The sequence below is a fragment of the Cetorhinus maximus genome, chromosome 17 (genome assembly GCF_964194155.1).
Source record: "Cetorhinus maximus chromosome 17, sCetMax3.hap1.1, whole genome shotgun sequence".
Classification (NCBI taxonomy): domain Eukaryota; kingdom Metazoa; phylum Chordata; class Chondrichthyes; order Lamniformes; family Cetorhinidae; genus Cetorhinus; species Cetorhinus maximus.
This window is the reverse complement of record NC_135895.1, coordinates 44012198-44039474: the sequence shown is the minus strand read 5'-3', so window position 1 is coordinate 44039474 and position 27277 is coordinate 44012198. Positions and strand designations below refer to the sequence as shown.

The following is a 27277-nucleotide window of genomic DNA, read 5'->3' as shown; positions in this document are numbered from 1 at the left end:
CTCTTTCACTGAGATTGGTTAACTCAGTGTTACTCAACCCCAAATTTGGGTGGATTGTTGAGAAATCTGTGGAATCTGTTTTGGTGTTTATTATGCATTTTGGTGTGGTCGGCCACAGTTTGCCTGTTCATTTACACGTACCTCATATTAATCTTGAACGTTAGATTATAAGATAGAGATTGTAAATTGTTTTATCTTTCTGACCTTGTATAGTAAAATTTACTTCTGTTTTTCAAAACCCATGGAATCTTGTGGCTTTCTTCACAGAGCAAGTGTTTTGAATCTCAAAACTTTATCTACTTTAAACCAAAAGATCATTGGTCCCTAACCAGATCCTACCAACAACTTGGGGGTCTGGCCAAAGACGTTAACAATGGACAGTTGGAAAATTTTAACTTGCTGAAAGGACTATGAGCATTAATTCAGGAAAGGAATGTCTTGTATAAACAACCCAATTTTTTCTATGACAATACTGAATAGTGAACAGGTGAAATGCAGTTGACACATTTGTTTTTTCAAAAGCATTTGACAGGATCCCACAAGAGAAATTAATGGCTAAATATATAGATCAGGAAACAGAAAGTAAGTTGTTGGACAGAAAATTGATTTCAGAACAGGAAATAGAAGAGTTCCATGAAATAAATGGTTCAGGTTGGAAATATTTTAAGAAGGAACTTTTTTTTCTTTAAAAAAAAAACTGTCCTTGCAAAGCAGGTAGTGCTAGCAAGGTTGCATTTATCCCAAGTTACCCTAAAAAGCTGGTAGTGTGCCTTCTCTTGAACCACTATTTTCGTCTTGCGACCTTATGTATCCAAGCATTCCTGTGTATACATATCCATGCCAAGATTTCCAGCCCCACCGTGGTAGGACCCACTGTGGAGGATGCGGCAGCACAGGAAAAAGTCCATTGACTTTTGGTGGAACTAGACGTTCCCGGTAGCGAGTGGGTCTCGCCCAAAAAAGATACACAGGGTGGAATTTTCCCATAATGAAACTAAGTGCGATGGAAGGTGGTTTCAGCAGCGCCCAGCCCACTGTCTGTAATGGCAGCAACGCGTACCTGATTCTGCACTTGGAGCCTCATTAATTATGCAGAGGCTGGCAGGTTCTAAGGTCCGGGAGCCATATTTAAACGACAGTCCAACACACAATCTCACTCCCTCCAGCCCACCAGTGATGTCTGGCAGCCAGAAGAGAAAGGCTGAGAGCGTGAACAGGAAGGCAGCACCCCACTTCACACACCAGGCCCTCCAGGTCTTGATCAGAGGGGTGCAGGCGCACAGGCAAGTGCTCTATCCCAGGAATGGCTGTAGGGAGCACAGCAGCCTGGGAGGTAGTCACAGAGCAAGTAAGTGCGGCTGGCACCCACGCCTGAAGTGCCACCCAGTGCAGGAAGAGATGAATGATCTGCCAGGGTAAGTCATTCTTCAACACCTTCCAATGTCAAACTCTCATCATGGCATCGTGCACTCAAATGGCTATTAGCAGAGGACACATATCAACACTCGTTCTCTCACTGAGACTTTCGCATCACCACCATCTCATCTGTCATGCTGCTCATGCTCCATCCTTTGGCCCTTCTGGGGAGTGCTCACCACCCACAAGGGACATGAATCTTACCCAACCTCTGCTCCATCCCTTATCAGATGCCTTTCTTTCTTCTTCATACAGGCCAAGCTGGCACACAACAGGCGTGAGCGAGTGCACCCGGGGGAGGGACGGCTGACGTCATTGCCCTCACTGAGTTCGAGGAGGCTGCAGCCGAGCTGGCTAGGGAGGACAGGGATCACTCCTGTGGGGAAGGGGAGATCAGCCTCTCTCACCAACCCAGTACGGATCACAGCTCCATTACCTCATCAAATCCTGACATTCACAGTGAGTCACGTGCAGTCTTATCTAGCTCATGCTCATTAGCTGAAGCTTTATTTTCTAGACACTAGCAGATCGAGACACCCTAGCCAGTCCAGCACCACCAGTGCAAGCCCCAAGACTTCATCAGAGGAGGAAGCTCCAGAAGGACCGTCAAGGCACGCTTACACACCCTCCACCAGCTCAGAGTGACACACAACAGTGGGGTGCAGATGTAGGCTAGGTTTATGCTCACTTTCTGGGGAACACCTCCCTGATACATTCCCGCAGCAGTCGGAGGCAGGGACAGTCCAGGTCTCCAGCACTCAGAGGGCTGCTGGAGACCAGCCACCCACTCGGTCTGAGTCAGATGATGAGCCTCTGGAAGCGGCCGCCAAATCTATGCTGTAGATGCAATGACAGGCAGCAGAACATCAGGCAGAGATTCGGCAGTCGCTCAACAGACTAGAGAGAACGACGGAGGAGTCTGCCGCTTTCTGTCTGATGTCATGGCTCCGACATGCAAACGCCTCGAGGTCGCCATGGGAAGGCTGGTGATCACTATGGAGAACTTGGTCCAGGAGCTCTTGCCAATTTGCACTCGGCCCTGCACTCCATGGCCACACACCCTGGTGGGCACCATCAGGATGTAGACGACATGGGGAATGAGACACCTTGACCCCCTTCCAGGTGCACCATCTCCTGCAGGAGTCAGCCCAGGGCCCTCGGGCACCCACAGGGGGAATAAGCATCAGCCGAACACCCTGGGGGCCTCCTCTCAGGACACTCCAAGGGTGTGCAGCTGCTCACAGCCCTCTCTGCCCGTGACCCCAGCTACTCCAGCTTCTCAGGCCACAAAGGGCACTTCTGCCCCTGAGCAGGTGACCCTCATCAGGCCAGAGCCCCCCCAGTTCACTGGTCACCAGAGGACGTCTGCCAAGGTAATCACAGACATCAGGATGTAGGATGTAGAAGTCAGCAGGCTGCCTCCACCTCTGCTGATGTCAGGGGCTGCACCCAGGTGTAACACTAGGAAAGTTGAAAAATTGATGTCACTTTTGGGTCACGGGTGTGCTATGTAAATCAATTGTACTTTTGTTAATACATTGATAGTTATGTGAATGTTCCTGTCAACTGAAGGTGTTGCGATTTTGTACTTTGGAATCGTCTTATTTCGAGGTTTAGCCTTCCTCCACACAGTGATAGTGTCCCACTGAGAGATTCACATTCCTGTGATGTCAACTTTAGTTGAACTAGTCTCCGCACACTTGTGTGATGTCAGGGGGATGTGTTTAAATCTTTATTGGAAGTGTGTGATGTAAGCGTTTCTAATCCTTCTTCCTCAAAGAATACCATTGAGCGAGAGTGGCTCATCAGCACTCATATTCTAGCGGCATTTGAGTCTACTCAGTGGTAGTGGCAGAAGAAAAGACATGCACGGAAAGGGGAGATCTCTAGGCATGTCCACATCTCAGTCACAGCAGTATTTCCATAATTAGATGGCAAGGAAGGTTTCAAGTCTACTCTCGCATCGCTCTTGTTCCTAAGTGGGCTCTCAGTTCCCAGAGTGAGCTCATTCACGGGGCCCCAGGGACCAAAGCAAAGATCATAACCTGGCGATTCATGAGTCAAGTGTGAATGTGGGATTCATTCTCGCTGCAAGTGGGTGGACATGCCCCGAGTTGAAAAAACGTGGCATCAAGGGCTAGAGAGATGTTGCCATATTCCTTCACTTGACTTCACTCTTCCTGGAACCTGTCAGCGATTAAAATATCACAGGCACATCTCGCATGTCTTCCATCCTCCATGGCATAATCACACTCATACTGACCCTCAGCAGTCTCCAGAGGTTCTTGGCCCTGCAGATCTTCTTCCTCCAATGAGCTCTCATCCTCCTCCAAGTCATCCTCTGGCAGGGGGTCACCTCTTTGCATTGCCAGGTTGTGAAGGGTGCCACACACTAGCAATGGTGCGGGAAACCCTGTTGGGATTGTATTGGAGTGAGTCACCTGAGTGGTCCAAGCATCTGAAACGTACTTCAGAAGCCCTATGGTCTGCTCTATAAGGGAGCGTGTGGAGCTGTGAGCAGCATTGTACCTCTCCTCTGAATGACTCTGAGGGCAACGCACTAGTGTCATCAGCCAGCATTTCAGTGGGTACCCCTTATTCCCAAGCAGCCATCCCTGCAGATTTAATGGCCCCTCAAAAATCTCAGGCACCTGGGAGTGACTCAGGAGGCCTTCTCTCTGTAAAGAAACATTGAAGACATTAATGACCCAAGGGGCAAGAAAACAAAGCTCAGAAGATGACATGTTTGGAGACTGTAAGGGTCCAGTTTTCCCTGCCCTACTTGCATGCTGATGTCACCTTGTCCCTGAAACACTAGCACACACATTGAGGTGACCAAGATGGCATTGCAGATGTAACATCTTGAGCCTTGCGTGGGATGCTAAAATTTAAATGAGTTGAGTGACCCAACCTAGCTCTGTGCTCCAATCTCCGATGTGGCATATTAATGACCATTCAGGTGCTCATGGTCAATGAGTGGATGCCCTTTGGCCCTTTAGGAGTGTCACATCTGATGAACACGACAGGCTTTCACTGATGAAATGCCATATATGATACAGCTGTGCCTCCTTCACTATTGCCTGCATTCCCATATTCTGCATTCCTATGTGTTACTCTTGAGATGCAACGACTGTGATTCTGAGTAGCCCTTTAACAGTGCTAATGAAGCCATTGGCTTTCATCACAAGGAGGTGGTCTTCCTTTTCTTCTAAGCAGACCTCTGCGGCAAAGAGAGGTTAGAGGACAACCCTGGAAAGGCCTCCAACCCCCTCTCTCTGCCATTCCACGACCTTCCCTCCCCATTGCCCCCATCGTGTTTGCCCTTCCCTCTCTCTGCCATTCCCCCAAATCTCCCTGTTTTTTTTATTCATTCATGGAATGTGGGCTTCACTGGCTAGGCCAGCATTTATTGCCCATCCCTGGTTGTCCTTGAGAAGGTGGTGGTGAGCTGCCTTCTTAAACTACTGCAGTCCATGTGGTGTAGGTACACCCATAGTGCTGTTCGGAAGGGAGTTCCAGGATTTTGACCCAGTGACAATGAAGGAACGGTGATACATTTCCAAGTCAGGATGGTGAGTGACTTGGAGGGGAACTTCCAGGTGGTGGTGTTCCCATCCATCTGCTGCCCTTGTCCTTTGAAATGGTAGTGGTCGTGGGTTTGGAAGGTGCTGTCAAAGGAGCCTTGGTACATTCCTGCAGTGCATCTTGTGATCTACACACTGCTGCTACTGTGCATCGGTGGTGGAGAGAGTGAATATTTGTGGATGTGGTGCCAATCAAGTGGGTTGCTTTGTCCTGGACGGTGTCAAGCTTCTTGAGTGTTGTGGGAGCTGCGCTCATCCAGGCAAGTGGGGAGTATACCATCACACTCCTGACTTGTGTCTTGTAGGTGGTGGATAGGCTTTGGGGAGTCAGGAGGCGAGTTAATCGTCGCACGATTCCTAGCCTCTGACCTGCTCTTATCGCCACAGTATTTACCTGGCTAGTCCAGTTCAGTTTTTGGTCAATGGTAACTCCCAGGATGTTGATACTGGGGGGTTCAGTGATGGTAATACCACTGTACATCAAGGGGAGATGGTTGGATTCTCTCTTGTTGGAGATGGCCATTGCCTGGCACTTGTGTGGCACGAATGTTACTTGCCCATTGTCAGCCCAAGCCTGGATATTGTCCAGGTCTTGCTGCATTTAGACATGGACTGCTTCAGCATCGGAGGAGTCATGAATGATGCTGAACATTGTGCAATCATCAGCGAACATCCCCACTTCTGACCTTATGATAGAAGGAAGGTCATTGATGAAGCAGTTGAAGATGGTTGGGCTGAGGACACTACCCTGAGGAACTCCTGCAGTGATGTCCTGGAGCTGAGATGACTGACCTCCAACAACCACAACCATCTTCCTTTGTGTTAGGTATGACTCCAATCAGTGGAGAGTTTTCCCCCCGATTCCCATTGACTGCAGTTTTGCTAGGACTCCTTGATGCCACACTCAGTCAAATGCGGCCTTGATGTCAAGGGCAGTCACTCTCACCTTGCCCCAATCATGTTTGTCCTTCCCTCTCACTGCCATTCCACTGCCTTCCCTCCCTGTTGCCCCCCCTTCATGTTCATCAAGGTGACTCTCGCCTTACAACCCACCCCCAGTTGAAGTGCTAGTCTCTGAAAGTAGGCCTGCATTAGCACCACAGCACAGTGGTGTTCCTCAGGGCAATGAAAGCAAAGAGAAGAAGCAATCCAACCCTACACCCCAACAGAGTGGCTTTCATTGCAACAAGACCTATGTCAGATATGTTCCACTCACCTTGAAGTTACCTGTGAACTGAGATCCGACTTGTGCAAGTGACCCTTTGTCAAACGGGTTTGAGGCTGACATAATTTCCCGCTGGTGTGACGGAAGATTGGAAGGCATGGCAAGATTCCAGTGAGCAGCTGTTTTAATGAGCATTCATGACATGCTAAGGAATGCAAATGGCATTCGCGCCACTAGTCAGTGGGATAACCGACCCGCCATGAACACACCATTGGGAGAATTGCGATATGCTTTTAAGACGGCGGACTTGCGACTTTTTGCCTGCCACTGGATTCTTCACTCCCGTCTGCCACGAAACCCACCATGGGCGAGATGGGAAAATTACAACCATAGACACTATATTATGTTTGTGATCTACAATGATCACTGGAACAAAAGGGAATGTTACAGGAATTGTTTTTTTTAAAAACACAGTTATTAGGACAGTGAACAATTTCTACTACAGGTGTTTATTGAAGCAGAAATTCTAAAAAAGTTAAATGGGGAATTGGAAAGGTATTGATGGTCTTCAAATGGGATTAAAACTGACAGTTCCAAATTAAGAGCTAGGAATGGTAGAGATTCAAGAGACCAAATGAACTATATTTGTGCTATAATTTCTACAAAACCTAATGTGACATAAGCAACATCTCCTAAATTTGCAAATACCATCAAAAGGACGAGGGAAAATAATGAGGAAAATTTCACCAAGATTCAACATTCTAAAGACCTACTGGCAAGAATACACTGGCTGTCTCAATAATTCTTTCAAAAACTGGTATACTTTTAAAATTCTAAAACCAAACAGAAAACCTTATGCATAGCTTAGTATAATTCACTTACAATAAGTAGTTCCATGAGTGCATAATCCTTTACTTTCCGAGGACCTGACTGAAAAGTAAATTGAAAATTAAGAGTTTCTTTTAAGAACGAACAGTTAATTATTAATGACCACATTAAGATAAGCAACAGAACTTTAAAATGAAAGGGCAACAGGCCCATGAAATCAAGTATGCTGAAAGTTGGAATCTGTTTCTATGTTAATATATTTATGTATTTAATAAAGTTCATTCATAATACATCATCCAGCTATGTGGTCAACTTTCCATTTGGCAAAGTTATAAAGTTAATGTCAAAATGAAATTCACATTAAAAATATTCTCCATAAAAATTTACCATAGTTACTAAGAAATACAGGGAAATATTATCATAGAATGTGAAGATCATAAACCTGTGCTGCAGTGATCTTTTGAACACACAAGTTGCATGCAGTTTGGATAGTAGCGCCACTGCTTTGATAGGCACAAATAAATTTTATGATATGCAAAGCCTTTTTGACTTTGCTACAATTATGACTGGAACATTGCAAGTGTAAAAATGAGTGTTATAACAAAAATGCTCCAATAAAAGTTATATTGAAAACAAAATGCAGTTACACTTTTCAATGTCAACAATGTGTGTTTGCTATCTCAGACATGTTATATGTGGAGGTGCTAAATGAATGTTAACATCATCAAAATGTTGCTCATGACAGGTACAATTCAGTCACATTGGAGAGCTAAAAGAACTAAAATTGAGTGAAAAACAAATGGATAACTATTAGTGACCTACCTGGTAATAAACAGTGACCTCTGAATTTGCATCATTTTTGTTGAAAGACCTTACTTTGCACACGTGTGGTTTATTTGGTAATTCCACTACCTTGAATTGGACAGGTCCTGGCTTCGCCAGTGGCTTGCACTGCAGCTTTCTGTTATATAATTAACATATTTCTTATTCACTGAACAAAAGCACAGTAATCAGTCACATTTTTTAAAAATGCTAAGCGAGATGGAAATAAGTAAATACATATTAATAAATATAAATCATTCCTAGTAAGTAGAGGCAAGTCAATTTAAGATCAGTGGTGGGTAGTTTTAGAAATAGTAATCAAGGAAAATATTAACAGGCACTTGGAGAGGTTTACAGGCACTTGGAGAGGTTTAAGTTAATTAAGGAGAGTCAGCACAGATTTGTAAAAGGCAGATCATGTTTGACTAATCAAACTGAATTTTTTGATGAAGTAACAGGGAAAGTTGATGAAGAGAATGCAATGGGTGGTATCTATTTGGATTTTAAAAGGCTGGTTAAAAAAGAATTTTTTTATGGAAGGCTTAAGGACAGATAACGGCAGGTTGTAGTAAATAGTTGTTTTTCAGGCTGGAGGATGGTAGATAGTGGTGTTCCCCAAGCATCAGTGCTAGGGGCACTGCTTTTTTTTGATATGTACAAATGGAGTACAGAGTAAAAATTCAAAAACTGTCAATGATACTGAACTTGGAGGTGTCACCAACAGTGTGGCTGATACCAATATATTGCAACAGGACATAAATAGGCTAGCAGAATGGGCATACAAGTGGCTGATAGAATTTAATATAGAGAAGTGTGAGGTGATGCATTTTGGCAGAGGAATAGGGAGAGGTGATATATGCTTAACTACACAGTTCTAAGAGTGTGCAGAGACAGAAGGACCTGGGGGTTCACATGCATATATCTTCAAAGGTCGCAACACATATTGAGAGTAGTTAGCAAAGCATATGGGACCTTGGGCTTCATAAGTAGAAGTATAAAGTACAGAAGCAGAGAAGTTATACTGAACCTTTATAAAGATCTGGTTGGGCCATAACTAGAGTATTGTGTCTAGTGCTGGTCACCACATTTTAGGAAGGATGTAAAAGTCCTAGAGAGGTTGCAGAGGAGGTCTAACAGAATGGTTCAAAGGATGAGGGAAATTAGCTACAAGGTTAGGCTGGAGAAGCTGGGGCTGTTCTCCTTGGAGCAAAGGAGGTTGAGGGGAGATATGATAGAGGTGTATAAGATTATGACAGGTTTAGATAAGGTAGCTTTTCCCTGTTAGAAGAGGGTACAAGGACTGGGTAATATAGTTAAATTTTGTTTAACAAAAACAATATTATGCTATTCATTGGAATAATATAGCAAAGGATCATTATGAATTTAGTTTTTACACACTAAATACTTAAAATGGCGAGAAGAAACAAAGTACTTACTTCACAACATAGTTTAGAAACTCAACAGACTCCTTGGGAGAGAAAAAAATTGTTAGTTTCATATAAAAAAAACTCATGATTATTAATCAAGAAGTAATCAAGTAATTTGATTACATGAACAAAGGAGATTTACTGCACATACAAAGCACTAAGATATTTATATATTAAATATCCTCTGCCAGAATGGATTTTTAATATGGTTCAATGTCAGAGTTGGTTTTCTTCTGAGTGAAATATATTTATGTTAACACTTGCAGTTTCCCACACAATGAAGTTGGAAAACCACTACATTTTTGCCTCATTTGGCTTCTGCCAGCCAGGTCCCAGGTGGTATCAGCAACAGTCTGGGGTTAGATCACATGTCCACTTGTGTCAGATGCTGGAGTTAAGGGAATAAAAGTACAGACCAGCAATAACCAGAACTTGTATTATTTAGCATCTTTGACATAGAAGAACCTCCCAAAGTACTACACAGAGGTTGAAGGAAGAAAATGAATGCCAAACCAAAGAATGTTAGGAGGCTGTAATTAAAAGTTTGGTTAAAGGATTGGAGAAGAGCCTTATAGAGCAAGGTTGGAGAGGTAAAGAAATAGTAAGGGAATTTCAGAGCATGGGGATCTAACTGGAAATGGCATGGCCACCAAAGCTAATCAGAAGAGAACAGGGGAATGTACGAGCAATCAGAGTAAGAGAAATGCAGAGTCTGCGCGAGGTGAAGGTATGTAGCATTGGAGAAGTTGGGATAGGAAGATAGTTTAAATCTGGCAATGGGGGTCTGAGAGCCCTAGTGCATCTGCAAGGACAGGTACAAGCAACAGTTTTAATGAGGTGAACTTTATGGGGGACAGAAGATGGGAAGCCAGCCTGAAGAGCAATGGAGTAATTAAGTCCAAAAGTGTCAAAGGGATGGGTAAGGATTTGAGCAGATGTGAAACAGGGGGTGGAGGTGGGTGATAATTAGAGGTGGAAGGAGGCACCCCCAAGGTCACAAGCTAGGAAGGGGATGGGGTGAATAAGGGTTTAGAGTCTGTGGTGAGCACTAAGACGACAGCTTGTATACTCCTGATTCGCTGAAGGAAATTGCTGCTCATTCAAAACTAGAAGTTGACGAAGCAGCCTAACAGCACAGAGGCAGTGGAGAGACAGAGTTGAGTGTATTCAGCATTTACGTAGAAACCTAGTCAGTGTTTGTGGATGATGCTGCCAGGGATAGCACACAGACGAGGAAGAAAAGGGGTATCATGGATGGTTCAGGGAGAAGAAAAAACACCAATAACAGAAGACTGGGTGGAGGAAGAAAGGGCATATGTGCCAATGCAGGAGAGTCAAGCAACAGGGGAACAGTGGGCAAGGAAACCTCCAGCTGATTACCACATTCTGCCCTCCCTCAGCTGATGAATCAGTGCTCCTCCATGTTGAACATCACTTGGAGGGAGCACTGAGGGAAGCAAGGGCGCAGAATGAACTCTGGCGAGTGGGGAACTTCAATGTCCATCACCAAGAGTAGCTCGGTAGCGCCACTACTGATTAAGCTAGTCGAGTCCTAAAGGGCATTGCTGCCAGACGGGGTCTGCGGCAGGTGGTGAGGGAACCAAAAGGAGGGAAAAACATACTTGACCTCATCCTCACCAATCTACCTGCCACAGATGCATCTGTCCATGACAGTGTCAGTAGGAATGACCACTGCACAGTCCTTGGAGGCGAAGTCCCGCCTTCAGAATGAGAATGCCCTCCATCGTGTTGTGTGGCACTACCACTGTGCTAAATGGTTTCAAACAGATCTAGCAACTCTATACCAGGCATCCGTGAGGCACTCTAAGCCATCAGCAGCAGCAGAATTTTATTACTCAACCACAATCTGTAACGTCATGGCCTGACATATCCCCCACTCTACCATTACCAACAAGCCAGGGGATCAACCCTGGCTCAATGAAGAGTGCAAGAGGGTATGCCAGGAGCAGCACCAGGCATACCTAAAAATGAGGTGTCAACCTGGTGAAGCTATAACACAGGACTACTTTTGTGCCATCCAGCATAACCAGCAAGTGATAGAGCTAAGCGATCCCACAACCAATGGATCAGATCTAAGCTCTGCAGTCCTGCCATATCCAGTCGTGAATAGTGGTGGGCAATTAAGCAACTCACTGGAGGAGGCTCCACAAATATCCCCATCCTCAATGATGGGGGAGCCCAACACATCAGTGCAAAAGATAAGGCTGAAGTATTTGCTACAATCTTCAGCCACAAGTGCCGAATGGATGATCCATCTCGGCCTCCTCCAGAGGTCCCCAGCATCACAGATGCCAGTCTTCAACCACTTCGATTCACTCCACGTGATATCAAGAAACAGCCGAAGGCACTGAATCGTACAAAGGCTATGAGGCCTGAAAATATTCCAGCAATAGTACTGAAGACTTGTGCTCCAGAACTTGCCGTGCCTCTATCCAAACTGTTCCAGTACAGCAAGAACATTGGCATATACCTGGCTATGTGGAAAATTGCTCAGGTATGTCCTGTACACAAAAAGCAGGACAAATCCAACCCGGCCAATTACTGACCCACCAGTCTACTCTTGATCATCAGTACAGTAATGGAAGGGGTCATCAACAGTGCTATCAAGCAGCAACCGCTTAGCAATAACCTGTTCACTGGCGTCCAGTTTGGGTTCCACCAGAGCCACTCAACCCCTGACCTCATTACAGCCTTCGTTGAAACATGGACAAAAGAGCTGAACTCCCGAGGTGAGGCGAGGCTGAATGCCCTTGACATCGAGGCCACATTTGGCCGAGTGTGGCATCAAGTAGCCCAAGCAAAACTGTAGTCAATGGGGATCAGGGGGGAAAACTCTCCACTGGTTGGAGTCACACCTAGCACAAAGAAAGATGGTTGTGGTTGTTGGAGCTCAATCATCTCAGCTCCAGGACATCACTGCAGGAGTTCTTCAGGGTAGTGTCCTCGGCCCAACCATCTTCAACTGCTTCAGCAATGACCTTCCTTCCATCACAAGGACAGAAGTGGGGATGTTCGCTGATGATTGCACAATGTTCAGCACCATTCATGACTCCTGAGATACTGAAGCAGTCCACGTCCAAATGCAGCAAGACCCAGACAATATCCGGGCTTGGGCTGACAAGTGGCAAGTAACATTCGCGCCACACAAGTGTCAGGCATTGACGATCTCCAACAAGAGAGCATCCATCGCCCCTTGACGTTCAATGGCATTACCATCACTATCAACATCCTGGGGGTTACCATTGACCATAAACTGAACTGGAAACTGAACTGGACTAGCCATATAAATACTGTGGCTACAAGAGCAGGTCAGAGGCTAGGAATCCTGCAGCAAGTAACTCACCTCCTGACTCCCTGAAGCCATCTACAAGGCACAAGTCAGAAGTGTGATGGAATACTCCCCACTTGCCTGGATGAGTGCAACTCCCACGACACTCAAGAAACTTGACACCGTCCAGGACAAAGCAGCCCACTTGATTGGCACCACATCCACAATTATTCACTCCCTCCACCATCGATGCACAGTAGCAGCAGTGCGCACATCTACAAGATACACTGCAGGAATTCACCAAGACTCCTTTGAAAGCACCTTCCAAACCCAAGACCACTACCATCTCGAAGGACAAGGGCAGCAGATAAATGGGAACACCACCACCTGGAAGTTCTCCTCCAAGTCACTCCCCATCCTGACTTTGAAATATATCACTGTTCCTTCACTGTTGCTGGGTCAAAATCCTGGAACTCCCTTCCTACCAGCACTGTGGGTGTTCCTACCATACATGGGGCGGAATTTTACGACAGCGAGGTCAATGGAGTTTAGATGGCTCGCCGTATTTTACAGGCCCATTCCTGTCGCAACGGGGCCATAAAAATCCAGCCATGGACTGCGGTAGTTTAAGAAGGCAGCCCATCGCCACCTTCTCAAGGGTAATTAGGGATGGGCAATAAATGCTGGTCTAGCCAGCAACGCCCACATCCCAAGACAGAATAGAAAAAAATAGAAAAAGTAAAAACAGCTCAATTCTATTGGACTCACACCATGATCACAATACAAATTTCACAATAACATGTGATGATACTGCTACAAAACAGCATTAGGAGCAACTGTTGCCCACATAACAATAGTGACTGCAATTCAGAAGTAATCTATTGATTGGAAAACACTTTTGGATATTCTGGTGAATGTGATAAATGCTATATAAATACAAATCATTCTTTTCCTATAATCTCGATCAATACATTACCATGCATTTAACTTGTTTTTTTTTATGGTTTTCTCTCCTCTTCCTTTCCAGAAGGAATCAACTGTCCTTATGGATTACCACTACATAAGCTTCTGGTATCACACCCAATGGCCATCCTTCATATATGAGTCTAGAGAGTAGCTGTTGTGCACTCTGTCAACAGTTAAGTTCAATCATGTCCTCAGCCAATATTGATACATGCACACTTTCCAGCAGCAATCAAAAGCAGGAGCCCATGGCTATTTGCACACCCTCCTATCAAGGGAAACAAGCTCAATTTTAGTTCAGAATCTTATTGCTACCCTAGCTGAGATGAGCTAACTCAGTACAGCTTGGGAATTGAACCCAGGAGCTTCTGATGGGCAAAAGAAACTTGCACACCAACTTTACGCAATAGGGAAGGTGGGACCTGTACAAGCGGGACGGTCTACATCTGAACCAGAGTGGGACTAACATCCTTGCAGGCGGGTTTGCTAGTGCTGTTGGGAGGAGTTTAAACTAATTCAGCAGGGGGAGGGGACAATATTAACAGAACAGGGACACATTATAATACATTAAAACAATCAAGTCAGATGGAGTACAGCTGCATTAAGTTTCAAGGCAGTGAGGCAAGGCTGGATGACCTCTAATTTAATGCCAAGAGTATTACAGGCAAAACAGATGAGTTAAGGGTGAGGATTGACACGTGGAATTGTGATCTAGTAGCTATCACTGAGGCGTGGTTGAGGGAGGGGCAGGATTGGCAGCTCAACATTCCAGGATATAGAATCTTCAGGCGAGACAGGGGAGGGGGTAAAAGAGGAGGAGGCATTGCATTATTAGTTAAGGAGTCAGTTATTGCAGTAAGGAGAGATAACATCTTGGAGGGGGGCACTGAATGAAGCTTTGCGGGTAGAGCTTAGGAATAAAAAAGGGGCAGCCACATTGTTAGGTGTTTACTATAGACCCCCAGATAGTCAGCGGGAAATTGAGGAGCAAATATGTGCACAATTTGTGGAGGTGTGTAAAAACAAAAACAATAGGGTAATTATATTAGGTGATTTCAACTTTCCCAACATTAATTGGGATAGACAGAGGGCAGAATTTTGCCCTTGATGGACGGGCGGGCCCCACCGGCTCGGTGGTGGGCGGGCAGGCCCCACCGGCTCGGTGGTGGGCGGGCAGCCGATCACCGCCACCAAAACAGGCCCCGCCTCCATTTTAAGTGGGCGAGCCAATTAAGGCCTGCCCAGCGGGCCGCCCAACGGGAAGCGCTATGCACTTCCTGTACGGGGGGCGGAGGGGGATTCCCCAACTGTCAGAGTGCGCTCTTTCACGCATGCGCCCGAAAGAGCACACATCTCCCTGAGGCAAAGTGCTGCCTCAGGGAGATCACTGAAAGGCTGGCAAATATAAAAAATAGAATAAAAAATTCATTAACATGTCCCCCTGATGTGAAAATGTCACACGAGATGGGACATGTTAATGAAATAAACAAAAACTTTATTAAACATTTTTAAAACCGCTATCAAACCTCATCCCGCCACTGGATGAGGTTTGTAAAAAAAAAAAAAATCACCTACCCGCCTGCCCATTGGGCCCATGCACCGAGCCAAAGTTCGCACGGGCCCCTCAAAATAGTCGACGATTGGCAAGTTAAGGGCCTTAACGAGGCCTTTAATTAATGATGGACGTGTGTCCCGCTGCATTGCGCGCCCACCGACCAAAATATCACGATGCTGCGCGCTGATGTCAGGACTCTCGCGCGACATTTTAAGCGCTGGCGTGCGGGCTCCGCCACCCAGAAGATTCTGCCCATAGTGTTAAGGGCTTGGATGGAGTGGATTTCTTGAAATGTGTACAGGAGAACTTTTTAGGTCAATATGTAGAGGGTCCAACAAGGGACGGCGCATTGCTGGACCTAATTCTGGGGAATGAAGCTCGACAGGTGGCCAAGGTGGTGGTGGGGCAGCATTTATGATAGCGAACACAACATGGTTCAATTAAAGCTCGTTATGGACAAAGAAATAGACAAGTTGCATAAAAATGTTTTGGATTGGAGGAGAGCGGATTTTAGTTAAATAAGGCAGGATCTTGCCAAGGTAGACTGGGAACAGCCACATATGGAGAAATCTACAGAGGAGCAGTGGAGGGTGTTCAAAAAATAAATGGGGAGGGTACAGGCTCAACATATTCCCTCTAGGGTGATAGGAAGGAGTAACAAGCCCAGAGAACCATGGATAACCAGGGAAATTCAGGATACGATGAGAAGGAATAGAGAGGCTTTTAGCAGGTACAAGGGGAGCAAATCAGCGGAGGCATTAGTGGAGTACAGAAAGTGCAGGGTGGAGCTTAAGAAAGCAATTAGGAGAGCAAAGAGGGGATATGAGAAAGCTCTGGCTGGTAAAAGTAGGGAAAATCCCAAGACATTCTATAAGTATATCAATGGGAAGAGGATAACCAGGGAAAGAGTAGGGACCAAGGGGGCAATCTATGGGTGGAGCCAGAGGTCATCGGTAGAGTGTTGAACGAATACTTCACATCCGTCTTCACCCAAGAGAATGAGGATGAAGGTATTGAACTCGGGGAGAGAGACTGCAAGGTTCTTGAGCAAATTGATATAGGGAGTGACAAGGTATTGGGGGTGTTGGCAGGCTTAAAAGTGGACAAATCTCCAGGTCCGGATGATTTGTATCCCAGATTGCTGAGGGAGGCAAGGGAGGAGATCGCAGGGGCTCTCACCCAAATTTTTAATTCCTCTCTAGCCACAGGGGAGGTGCCAGAGGACTGGAGAACAGCTAATGTGGTTCTGTTATTTAAGAAGGGCTGTAGAGATAAGCCAGGGAACTACAGGCCAGTGAGTCTCACATCAGTAGTAGGGAAACTATTGGAGAAAATTCTGAAGGAGAGAATCTATCTCCACTTGGAAAGGCAAGGTTTGATTAGGGATAGTCAGCATGGCTTTGTCAGAGGGAGGTCATGCCTAACAAATTTGATTGAATATTTTGAGGAGGTGACCAGGTGTGTAGATGAGGGTCGTGCAGTGGATGTAGTTTATATGGATTTCAGCAAAGCCTTTGACAAGGTCCCACATGGGAGACTCCTAAAGAAGGCAAAGGCACATGGGATACAGGGTAATTTGATAAGGTGGATTCAAAATTGGCTTAGTTGTAGGAGGCAGAGGAGGATGCTTTAGTGACTGGAAGCCAGTGTCCAGTGGCGTACCACAGGGATGTGCTGGGTCCCCTATTATTTGTCATTTATATAAACGACATAGATGACTATGTGGGGGGTAGGGTTAGTAAGTTTGCGGATGACACAAAGATTGGCTGGGTGGTTAACAGTGAGGTTGAGTGTCTTGGGCTACAGGAAGATATAGAAGGGATGGTCAAATGGGCAGATAAGTGGCAGATGGAATTTAACCCTGAAAAGTGTATGGTGATACACTTTGGAAGGAGTAATTTGACAAGGAAGTATTCAATGAACGGCACTAGGAAGTTCTGAGGAACAAAGGGGCCTTGGCGTGTGTGTCCATAGATCTCTGAAGGTGGAGGGGCATGTTGGTGGGGTGGTGAAAAAGGCCTATGGGACACTTGCCTTTATCAATCGAGGCATAGATTACAAAAGTAGGGAGGTCATGTTGGAGTTGTATAGAACCTTGGTGAGGCCACAGCTGGAGTACTGTGTGCAGTTCTGGTCGCCACATTATAAGAAGGATGTGATTGCACTAGAGGGGGTGCAAAGAAGATTCACCAGGATGTTGCCTGGGATGAAACATTTAAGTTATGAAGAGAGATTGGATAGACTTGGGTTGTTTTCGTTGGAGCAGAGAAGACTGAGGGGCGACCTGATCGAGGTGTACAAGATTATGAGGGGCATGGACAGGGTGGATAGTTGAAGGGTCAGTCACAAGGGGACATAGGTTCAAGGTGAGGGACAGGAGGTTTAGGGGGGATGTGAGGAAAAACTTTTTTACCCAGAGGGTGGTGATGGTCTGGAATGCACTGCCTGGGAGGGTGGTGGAGGCGGCTTGCCTCACATCCTTCAAAAAGTACCTGGATTAGCACTTAGCCTTGAATGTTATGAGCCAAGCACTGGTAAATGGAATTAGGTAGGTAAGTAGATCAGGTGTTTCTCACGTGTCGGTGCAGACTCGATGGGCCGAAGGGCCTCTTCTGCACTGTTAGATTCTGTGATTCTGTTAGAATTGTGAAAATTGTAGCTCAGATAGCTTTCCAAAGGGGGTTGTGGTGGCAAAGAGCAGAATATAAATATGGTAATAATAGGCGACTCCACAATGAGGAGGATAGATAGCATCCTCTGCAGCCAAGGACAAGAATCCCAAAAAGTGTGTTGCCTACCTGGCAGCAAGATAAGGAATGTCTCATGGTGACTGGAGGGAACTTGGAAAGGGAGGGTTAAATCCAATTGGTGCTGTCCATATTGGAACAAACAACATAGGCAGGAACAGGGAGGAGGTTCTGCTGAAAGACAGTCAGGAGTTAGGCTCTAAATTAAAAAGCAGGGCCTCAAGGGTAATAATCTCTGGATTATTGTTCGAGTCAAATGCAAATTGGAATAGGAGCAGATAGTTCAGGAGAATTAACATGTGCCTAAAGGACTGGTATGGAAAAGAGGGACTCGCTATCATGGGACATTGGCACAAGCTCTCGGTCAGGAAAGACCTGTCCCAATGAGGTAGGGGAAAAGGTGAATAGGGAGTTGGCAAAGGCTTGAATCTGGTAAAATGGTGAAGGGATCTACAAGAAACATAAAGCAGCCTAGATGTAGACAAAACAGGTAAGGAGAGCATAGGAAAGAATAAAGTAAGGGAGGACATTGAAAGCAAGGCAATTAATAGTTCAAGAACAAGAGTCTAAAAAGATGATTAAGCATAAAGTGAGAGGGAATCCTATTAAAATTGAGCTAAGATGTGTGTACACAGCAATGGACATACTGTCCATAATCAAACAGGAAAGTTGGAGGCAATGATGCATTGGAGGAACAAGACATACTACATGGCTACAGAGAAATCAGGACTGGGAATTAAACATTGTAGGATATAAATATTTGGAAAAGATAGAGTGGGGGGGTGGAAAGGTGAGGTGGAATATCTGTACTTACTCCATAAGACATAGGAGCAGAAATTAGGTCATTCGGCCCATCGAGTCTGCTCCGCCATTCAATCATGGCTGATAAACTTCTCAACCCATTCTCCCGCCTTCTCCCCGTAACCTTTGATCCCCTTACCAATCAAGAACCTATCTATCTCGGTCTTAAATACACTCAATGACCTGGCCTCCACAGCCTTCTGTGGCAATAAATTCCATAGATTCACCACTCTCTGGCTAAAGAAGTTTCTCCTCATCTCTGTTCTAAAAGGTCTTCCCTTTACTCTGAGGCTATGCCCTCCGGTCCTAGTCTCTCCTACTAATGGAAACATCTTCCCCACATCCACTCTATCCAGGCCTTTCAGTATTCTGTAAGTTTCAATCAGATTCTCCCCTCATCCTTCTAAACTCCATCGAGTATAGACCCAGAGTCCTCAAATGTTCCTCATATGTTAAGCCTTTCATTCCTGGGATCATTCTCGTGAACCTCCTCTAGACCCTCTCCAGGGCCAGAACATCCTTCCTGAGATACGGGGCCCAAAATTGCTCACAATATTCTAAATGTGGTCTGACCAGAGCCTTATAAAGCCTCAGCAGCACATCCCTGCTTTTATATACTAGTCCTTTCGAAATAAATGCCAACATTGCATTTGCCTTCCTAACTACCGACTCAACCTGCAAGTTAACCTTAAGAGAATCCTGGACTAGGACTCCCAAGTCCCTTTGCACTCCAGACTTATGAATTCTCTCCCCACTTAGAAAATAGTCTATGCCTCTATTCTTCCTACCAAAGTGCATGAACTCACACTTCCCCACGTTGTATTCCATCTGCCACTTCTTAGCCCATTCTCCTAACCTGTCCAAATCCTTCTGCAGCCTCCCTGCCTCCTCAATACTACCTGTACCTCCATCTACCTTTGTATCATCTGCAAACTTAGCCAGGATGCCCTCAGTTCCTTCATCTAGATCATTAATGTATAAAGTGAAAAGTTGTGGTCCCAACACTGACCCCTGTGGAACTCCACTAGTCACCGGCCGCCATCCTGAGAAGGACCCCCTTATCCCCACTCTCTGCCTCCTGCCAGACAGCCAGTCTTCTATCCATGCTAGTACCTTGCCTCTAACACCATGGGCTCTTATCTTACTGAGCAGCCTCCTGTGCGGCACCTTGTCAAAGGCCTTCTGGAAGTCCAAGTAGATAACATCCATTGGCTCTCCTTTGTCTAACCTACTCGTTGCCTCCTCAAAGAATTCTAACAGATTTGTCAGGCATGACCTCCCCTTGATGAAACCATGCTGACTTTGCCCGATATTGCCATGCACTTCCAAGTATTCTGAAATCTCATCCTTAATAATGGACTCTAAAATCTTACCAACGACCGAGGTCAGGCTAATCGGCCTGTAATTTCCCGTCTTTTGCCTCACTCCCTTCTTAAACAGGGGGCTTACATTAACGATTTTCCAGTCATCTTGGACCCTCCCTGACTCCAGTGATTCCTGAAAGATCACCACTAACGCCTCCACTATCTCTTCAGCTATCTCCTTCAGAATTCTGGGGTGTAATCCATCTGGTCCAGGTGATTTATCCACCTTCAGACCTTTCAGTTTTTCTAGCACCTTCTCCTTGGTAATGGCCACCATACTCACCTCTGCACCCCGACTCTCTTGAACTTTGGGGATGTTACTCGTATCTTCCACCGTGAAGACTGACGCAAAGTACCTATTCAGTTCCTCCGCCATTTCTTTGTTCCCCACTACTACTTCTCCAGAGTCATTTTCCAGCGGCCCAATGTCCACTTTTGCCTCTCTCTTACCCTTTATATATCTAAAAAAAACTCTAGCAATCTTCTTTTATATTACTGGATAGTTTACCCTCATATTTAATCTTCTCCCTCCTTATTTCTTTTTTAGTTGTCCTCTGTTGGTCTTTGTAGGCTTCCCAATCCCCTGGTTTCCCACTGCTCTTCGCCACATTGTATGCTTTCTCTTTAGCTTTTATGCTCAGGATAACATAATGGCAATTGAAAAAAGAGCTGCAGCTAACAACAACATAAAAATAGAATCCACATGAATAGAGTTAATAGAGAATAAAGGATCAATCACACTAATAGATGAGACTACCAAGTAGTGGAAGGGAAGTGAAGGAAGATATAATTAGATAAATTAGGGAATTGAGTAAAAAACATCAAATGATAGTGATGGGGAATTTCATCGGATATTAAATGGACAGAAGAGGTAGGTAATGGGGATTAGGGAATGGAGTTCCTACAATGGATACAAGACTCCTTTCTAACCAATATGCAGAAAGCCCAACAAAAGAAGTTTCTCTATTGGATTTAGTAATGGAGATTGAACCGGAGGAAATAAGAGAAGTAAAAGTAGGGGGAACATTTAGACAACTATGACCATAATATATTACACTTTAAGATGATGATAAAGGAGGACATCCATATGATAAAACTAGGTTATTAGATTGGAGAAAGGCTGATTTTGAGAGGCTGAGAATAAGACCATAAGACGTAGGAGAAGTAGGCCATTTGACCCGTCGAGTCTGCTCCGCCATTCAATGAGATCATGGCTGATCTGATAATCCTCACCTCCACTTTCCCGTCTTTTCCCCATAACCCTTGATTCCCTTACTGATTAAAAATCTGTCTATCTCACTCTTGAATATCCTTAACAACCCAGCCTCTACAGCCCTCTGTGGTAAAGAATCCCACAGATTCACTACCCTCAGAGAAGAAATTCCTCCTCATCTCTGTCTTAAGTGGGTGGCCCCTTTGAGATTATGTCCTCTGGTCTTTAAAATTATAAAAGGTTTTGATAGAGTGAATAGAGGAAGAATATTTCCAATTGTGGGCAAAAGCATAACTAGAGCCCATCAATATCAGATACCAAGAAATCTAATAGTGAATTCAGAAGAATTTTTTTTACCTAAAAGAACTGTGAGAATGTGAAACTCACTACTACAGAGAGTGGTTGAAGCAAATTGGAGAAATGCATTTAAAGGGAATCTAGACAAGCATGAGGGGAAGTGGATAGATGGTTACAATGATAGATTTACATGTGGAAGAATGGGAGGTGGCTCGAGTGGGTCATAAGCACTAGCATGAATTTGTTAGGCCAAATGGCCTGTTTCTGTGCCATATATCCTATGTAAATGTAGAGTACTGAAACAGGTCTTCATCAAGAATATTAATATTCTTAGATTGAAGACTTCCCTCACATTGTTACATTTTTGCTTTGGTCTTCAAAATGCTGATACATACTCAAAGCTAATAGGAACAACTTCTAGCTGGTTGACAATGTCACAATAAAACATTTACTTGGCTTGTGAAATTTCCTTGCACTAATCCTTCCACAAAAAGTTGAGATTTGAAGTTCTTCACAAATGACATCAATGCCTCAATTGTAGATCCATCTTTCATCAAAGTTTGGTGCTTCTGCATCAAAGACCACCGTCCATGCTCTAGAATTAATAGACGTACATCTCTGCAAAGAGACAACACAACAGAAAATCTACTTAATGATACATATATTTCAAATTTACTATCTTAAATGAAAATCTCTGATATGATTACAACCAGGTCTAGGATACATTGGGTGTTTCCCTCCTTTCCTTTAAGCATTTGTCAACACTACAATATGCTAGAGTACAATTTCACATTTTTTTTTATTCGTTCATTGGATGTAAGTGTTGCTGGCTGGGCTAGCATTTATTGCCCATCCCTAAATGTCCTTGAAAACTGAGTGGCTTGCTAGGCCACTTCAGAGGGCAGTTAAGAGTCAACTCCATTGCTGTGGGTCTGGAGTCACATGTAGGCTCGACCAGGTAAGGACAGCAGATTCCTTTCTCCAAAGAGCATTAGTGAACCAGATTGGTTTTTATGACAATCAACAATGGTTTCATGGTCGTCATTAGTTTCAGATTTTTTATCAAATTCAAATTTCACCATCTGCCATGGTGAGATTCAAACCCTGATGCCCAGAGAGACAGTGCAAGAGGGAGGGCTTTAAAGAGGAGAAAGTTTGGGTACATACGAGGTACATTCCATGTAGGGGAAAGGGGGGGACAAAAAAGCCAGAGCTCCCTGGATGACAAAAGAGATAGAGAGTAAGGCGATGCACTTGATTGGCACCACATCCACAAACATTCACTCCCTCCACCACTGATACACAGTAACAGCAGTGTGTTCCATCTACAAGATGCACTGCAGGAATTCACCAAGGCTCCTTCCACAGCACCTTCCAAACCCAAGACCACTACCAACTAGAAGGACAAGGGCAGCAGACAGATGGGAACACCACCACCTGGAAGTTCCCCTCCAAGTCACTCCCCATCCTGACTTTGAAATTTATTGCCGTTCTTCAGTCGCTGGGTCAAAATCCTGGACCTCCCTCCCTAACAGCACTGTGGGTGTCCCTACACTGCATGGATTGCAGCAGTTCAAGGATGCAGCTCACCACCACCTTCTCAAGGGCAATTAGATATGGGCAATAAATGCTAGCCTAGTCGGCAATGTCCACATACCATGCATGAATAAAAAGATAGAGAATAGGGCTGTGTAGCGAATTTGCATGGGAGTTTAAGACATGCCCACTCTGCGTCAGGAGCCAATGATATTTCAAAAAGGTGGCCACCCACACTACATCCACAGTTCACTTTTATACTTGGACTATAAGCTGTCCCCTGTTTTTGGAAGGTTTTTTTTAGGCTTCAACGGTCAACTTAAAACTCCAACATCTATATTAATTAAGGAAAGTCAGTAGAGATTTGTTAAGGGTAAATCATGTTTAACTAATTTGATTCAGTTTTTTGACAAGATAATATAAAGAGTTGATGAGGGTAATGCTGTTGATAGACATGGACTTCCAAAAAGTGTTCGATAAAGTGCCATGTAACAGACTTGTCAGCAAAATGGAATGAGAGTCAGTGGCAGCATGAATACAAAGTTGACTTAGTGACAGGAAACAGTTGCTTTGGAGGATGGTACGTGCCTAGTGGGGTTCCCACAGGGGTCAGTATTAGGACTCCCGCTTTTCTTGATTTATATTAATGACCTAGACTTGGGTGTATACAGGACACAAAGTTAAAATTTGCAGATGACACAACTTGGAAGTATTGTGAACTGGGAGGAAGATAGTGATAAACTTCAAGAGGACATAGACAGGATGTTGGAAAGGGCAGACAACTGGCTGATGAAACTTAATGCAGAGAAGTGTGAAGTGATCATTTTGGTAGGAAGAACAATGAGAGGCAATATAACTTAAAAGAGTACAATTCTACAAGTGTACAAGAGCATGAGACCCTGATATGTGGGGCCACAAATCACTGAAGGTGGCAAAGCTGTTTTAGAAAGCGGTTAATGAAGTATATGGGTTTCATAAATTGGGGCAAGGAAGTTATGATAAACCTGTAAAAAAAAAACTGGGTCATGCTCAACTGGAGTACTGTGTCCAGTTCTGAGTGCCACACTTCAGGAATGATGGGAAGGTATTGGAGAGGGCACAGAAAAGATTCACAAGAATAATCCAGGGATGAAGAGCTTCAGTTACATGGATAGGTTGGGGAAGCTGAGGCTGTTCTCCTTGGAGGAGAGAAAATTAAGAGATTTGATAGGGGTGTTCAAAATCATGAGGGGTCTAGACAGAGTGCATCAGGAGAAACTGTTCCCATTAGCAGAAGGATTGAGAACCAGAGGACACTGATTTAAGGTACTTGGTAAAAGCAGCAGCGGCAACATTAAGAAAAACATTTTTACACATCAAGCGGTTAGGATCTGGAATGCACTGCATGATGTCTACTGGAGACAGATTTAATTGTGGCCTTCAAAAGAGAACTGGATAATTATCTGAGAAGATCTTCAGAGCTATGGGGAAAAGCCAGAGGTGTGGGGCTAGCTGAGCTGCTCTGAGAGAGCTGGCAAGGACATGAAGGGTTAAATAGCCTTCTTCTGTGCTTTAACCATCCTCTGATTCTAGGATGTTGATGGTGGCAGATTCAGCAGTAATAATGCTGTTGAATGTCATGAGGAGATGGTCAGATTTTTTCTTATTGGTGATGGTCATTGCCTGACAATGTGTGGTACGCATGTTCCTTGCCACTTAAGAATGTCCTGGGCATAGTCTACTTCAGTATCTGAGGAGTTACAAATGGTATTGAAACAGCAATCATCAGCAAACATCTCCACTTCTGACCTTATGATGGCGGGATGACATTAAATAAAAAATAAATAATTTACAGAGAACCTACAAGCAAAGCATTTCTTCATTTGTCTATCAGGGTGCTGATTACTTTTTAGTGGTAGCTCTGAAAATGAGTGACTTCTGTGTTGTTCTCTTGATTGGCTATATTCATTTTTCTACAGTTACTGTGCAGTTCCATCAAGGACCAATTGAAGAGGCAATTCTGGGAGCACTTACACCCATCAGAAATGTATGCATCTACATTTTGCTAAAAATAGCGGAAAGGAAAATATATAGTTCTAATGAAAATCTTTGTCATATTGGAGCTGGGAAGCGCCAGATGACAGACAGAAAAATGGCTGGCTTTGCTTTAGCAAACACTAGAGTACAGTATTTAATACCTGTAGTTTCTTGATGTGACCACTAATTTTAATTATAGTTTTATTCGGGAGAACAGATCAGCAGGGTCAACTATTCAGAAAGAAAGCAATGATCTAAAACTAGTCGCACAAAATTTACATATATTACGAACAGCAGATCTAAACCTATTTATTAGATGCTATATGAGATCTTGCAGAAGACATGGCTGAAACAGTGAAATCAACTGACCAAATGAACAAAAGAAATTAAATTAAAAAGCAAAAAAGTCACAAGTGTTCCTTGTCTAAGCTCACAAATTGATCCAAGTGTTAATAAAGCATCCATGAATTCTTCACTTACTTTCCCAGTTTTTCAGGTTTGATTAGAACATTGAAGTAACTCTTTTTTAATTGTTCCACAATCATTCCAAACACATCAGGAGTAGTTGCAAACTCAGCCAGATGATCAATGATGAGTTGGAACAGAAGCTGGAGAAAAAAAAAATTGCTTAAATGATTCAAGTGTAAAATTTTGCAAAACACCCATCAACTGGATACTGGGAAGACAACCCATCCATATTTGTTATTGTTATAAAGTGCTTTTTATCATTTGGTACATTAAAGTAAAGGCATTCAGAATAACTCATTCTCATATATGTAATTTTTCAGAATACTTCCTTCTTCAGCTAAACACCAGAAAGTACTCAGTACTCTATTCCATTTCCTTCCCTTATGGAAAGATACCCATCCAACCTCAGTCTAGGAGCTTATAGATTGCGGCAGCCAAGATCAAGACTCCAAACTTTGAAAGTCCATGCTCCAAGTACACTTTGTGATAATTTATTCCATATCATTATTTGCTAGGAGTTATATCAAGGGGTTACAGCCATTTGCAACCTGTTTGAAGATCACCTGCAGCCAAGTAGACAAGCTTTTCCAATGGCTGTCAAAGTTCTTGACTTCTTTGCCTGAGTCTTCTGGGGATCTGCTTATGACATTTGCAGGATCTTAGTTGGCTGCAGGCAAATGCATTACACAGGTGACTAATGCGATACTTGCTTGGACAGGCAATTACGTACACTGTGCTAGTCAGAATTAATGAACAATCAGGTTTGGAACTCTGGCTGGCTTCCCACAAGTGCAGGGTGTCACCAACTGATTACCTTCTATATGATAATCAGACATCCCCAAATCAACTTGGAGTGCTCGTGAACCACAAGAATTTCCACTCCATCGATGTACAGCTGGTGCTTAATCACAAAAGATGATTATGCAGGTGTACGCTATGATGCTTTTGTCCTGCAGCAGTCCACCCTCCCTGATTTCTTGAGATATCAGCTGTGGCTCAGTTCATAGCACCCTCGCCTTTGAATCAGAAGGTTGTGGGTTCATGTCCCACTCCCGGAAACCAAGAACTGTGAATGTACTCGAAAGAGTTGAAAAAGACCCTCCCTGATTTCTTTGCCACTCGAAACATACTTACAATTGGCTGGTTGGAGACAAGGGATACCCACTTAAATCATGGCTGAATTCACCTGTGAGGAATCAATTCAATGAAGCCAGGACAATGAAAGTCATATAAAACCCGATATGTCATTGAGCAAGCAATCAGCACGCTAAAGATGTGCTTCAGGTGCCTTGACAGATCTGGGGATGCCCTTCAATGCACACCAGCCAGGGTTTCCAAAATAGTCATACTGCGCTGTGCACTGCACAACATTACATAGCAGTGGATCTGCATGAAGAGCAAGACACAGAGCAGCGAATGAAGGCAATGTAGTTCCAAGACAGGATGGTGTATGACTTGGAGGGGGGATTGCAGGTAGTGGTTTTTCCATGGGGTGTTGCCTTTGTTCTTCTAGATGATAGTACCTGCCAAACCTGTGACTTCTATCAGCAGAGGTAGAGGCAGGCAGCTTAGATCCCTACTCCAACTGCTGCGGTACTCTTGGCTAATGTCATCTGGGTTTTGAAGTACGTCCAGGCCATGCCAAAGCCTTCTGCACCTGCATCTGTGAGGAATCAGACTCACCACTGGGACACGAAATAGATGGAAGGGAGGGTCAATGGATGAAAAGTGGAAGCACTTTGAGCAGAGTCCCTTCTTTCATGTCCTCTTGTCATTATCTCTCTCA

At 44.4% G+C, this 27277-nt stretch overlaps 1 protein-coding gene across 2 annotated transcripts in view; it reads right to left on the bottom strand.

The window, feature by feature from the left end:
* LOC144692360 (nardilysin-like) overlaps positions 1–27277 on the bottom strand; it is a 114064-nt gene that overhangs the window by 16961 nt on the left and 69826 nt on the right. For both annotated transcript variants that reach the window (XM_078561110.1, XM_078561111.1), the window contains 5 exons: positions 25504–25631; positions 21924–22089; positions 9252–9283; positions 7816–7954; positions 7048–7095 (listed from right to left, as the gene is read on the bottom strand). In XM_078561110.1, coding sequence (XP_078417236.1) covers positions 7048–7095; positions 7816–7954; positions 9252–9283; positions 21924–22089; positions 25504–25631 — 513 coding nt within the window. The remainder of the gene's footprint in view (positions 1–7047; positions 7096–7815; positions 7955–9251; positions 9284–21923; positions 22090–25503; positions 25632–27277) is intronic.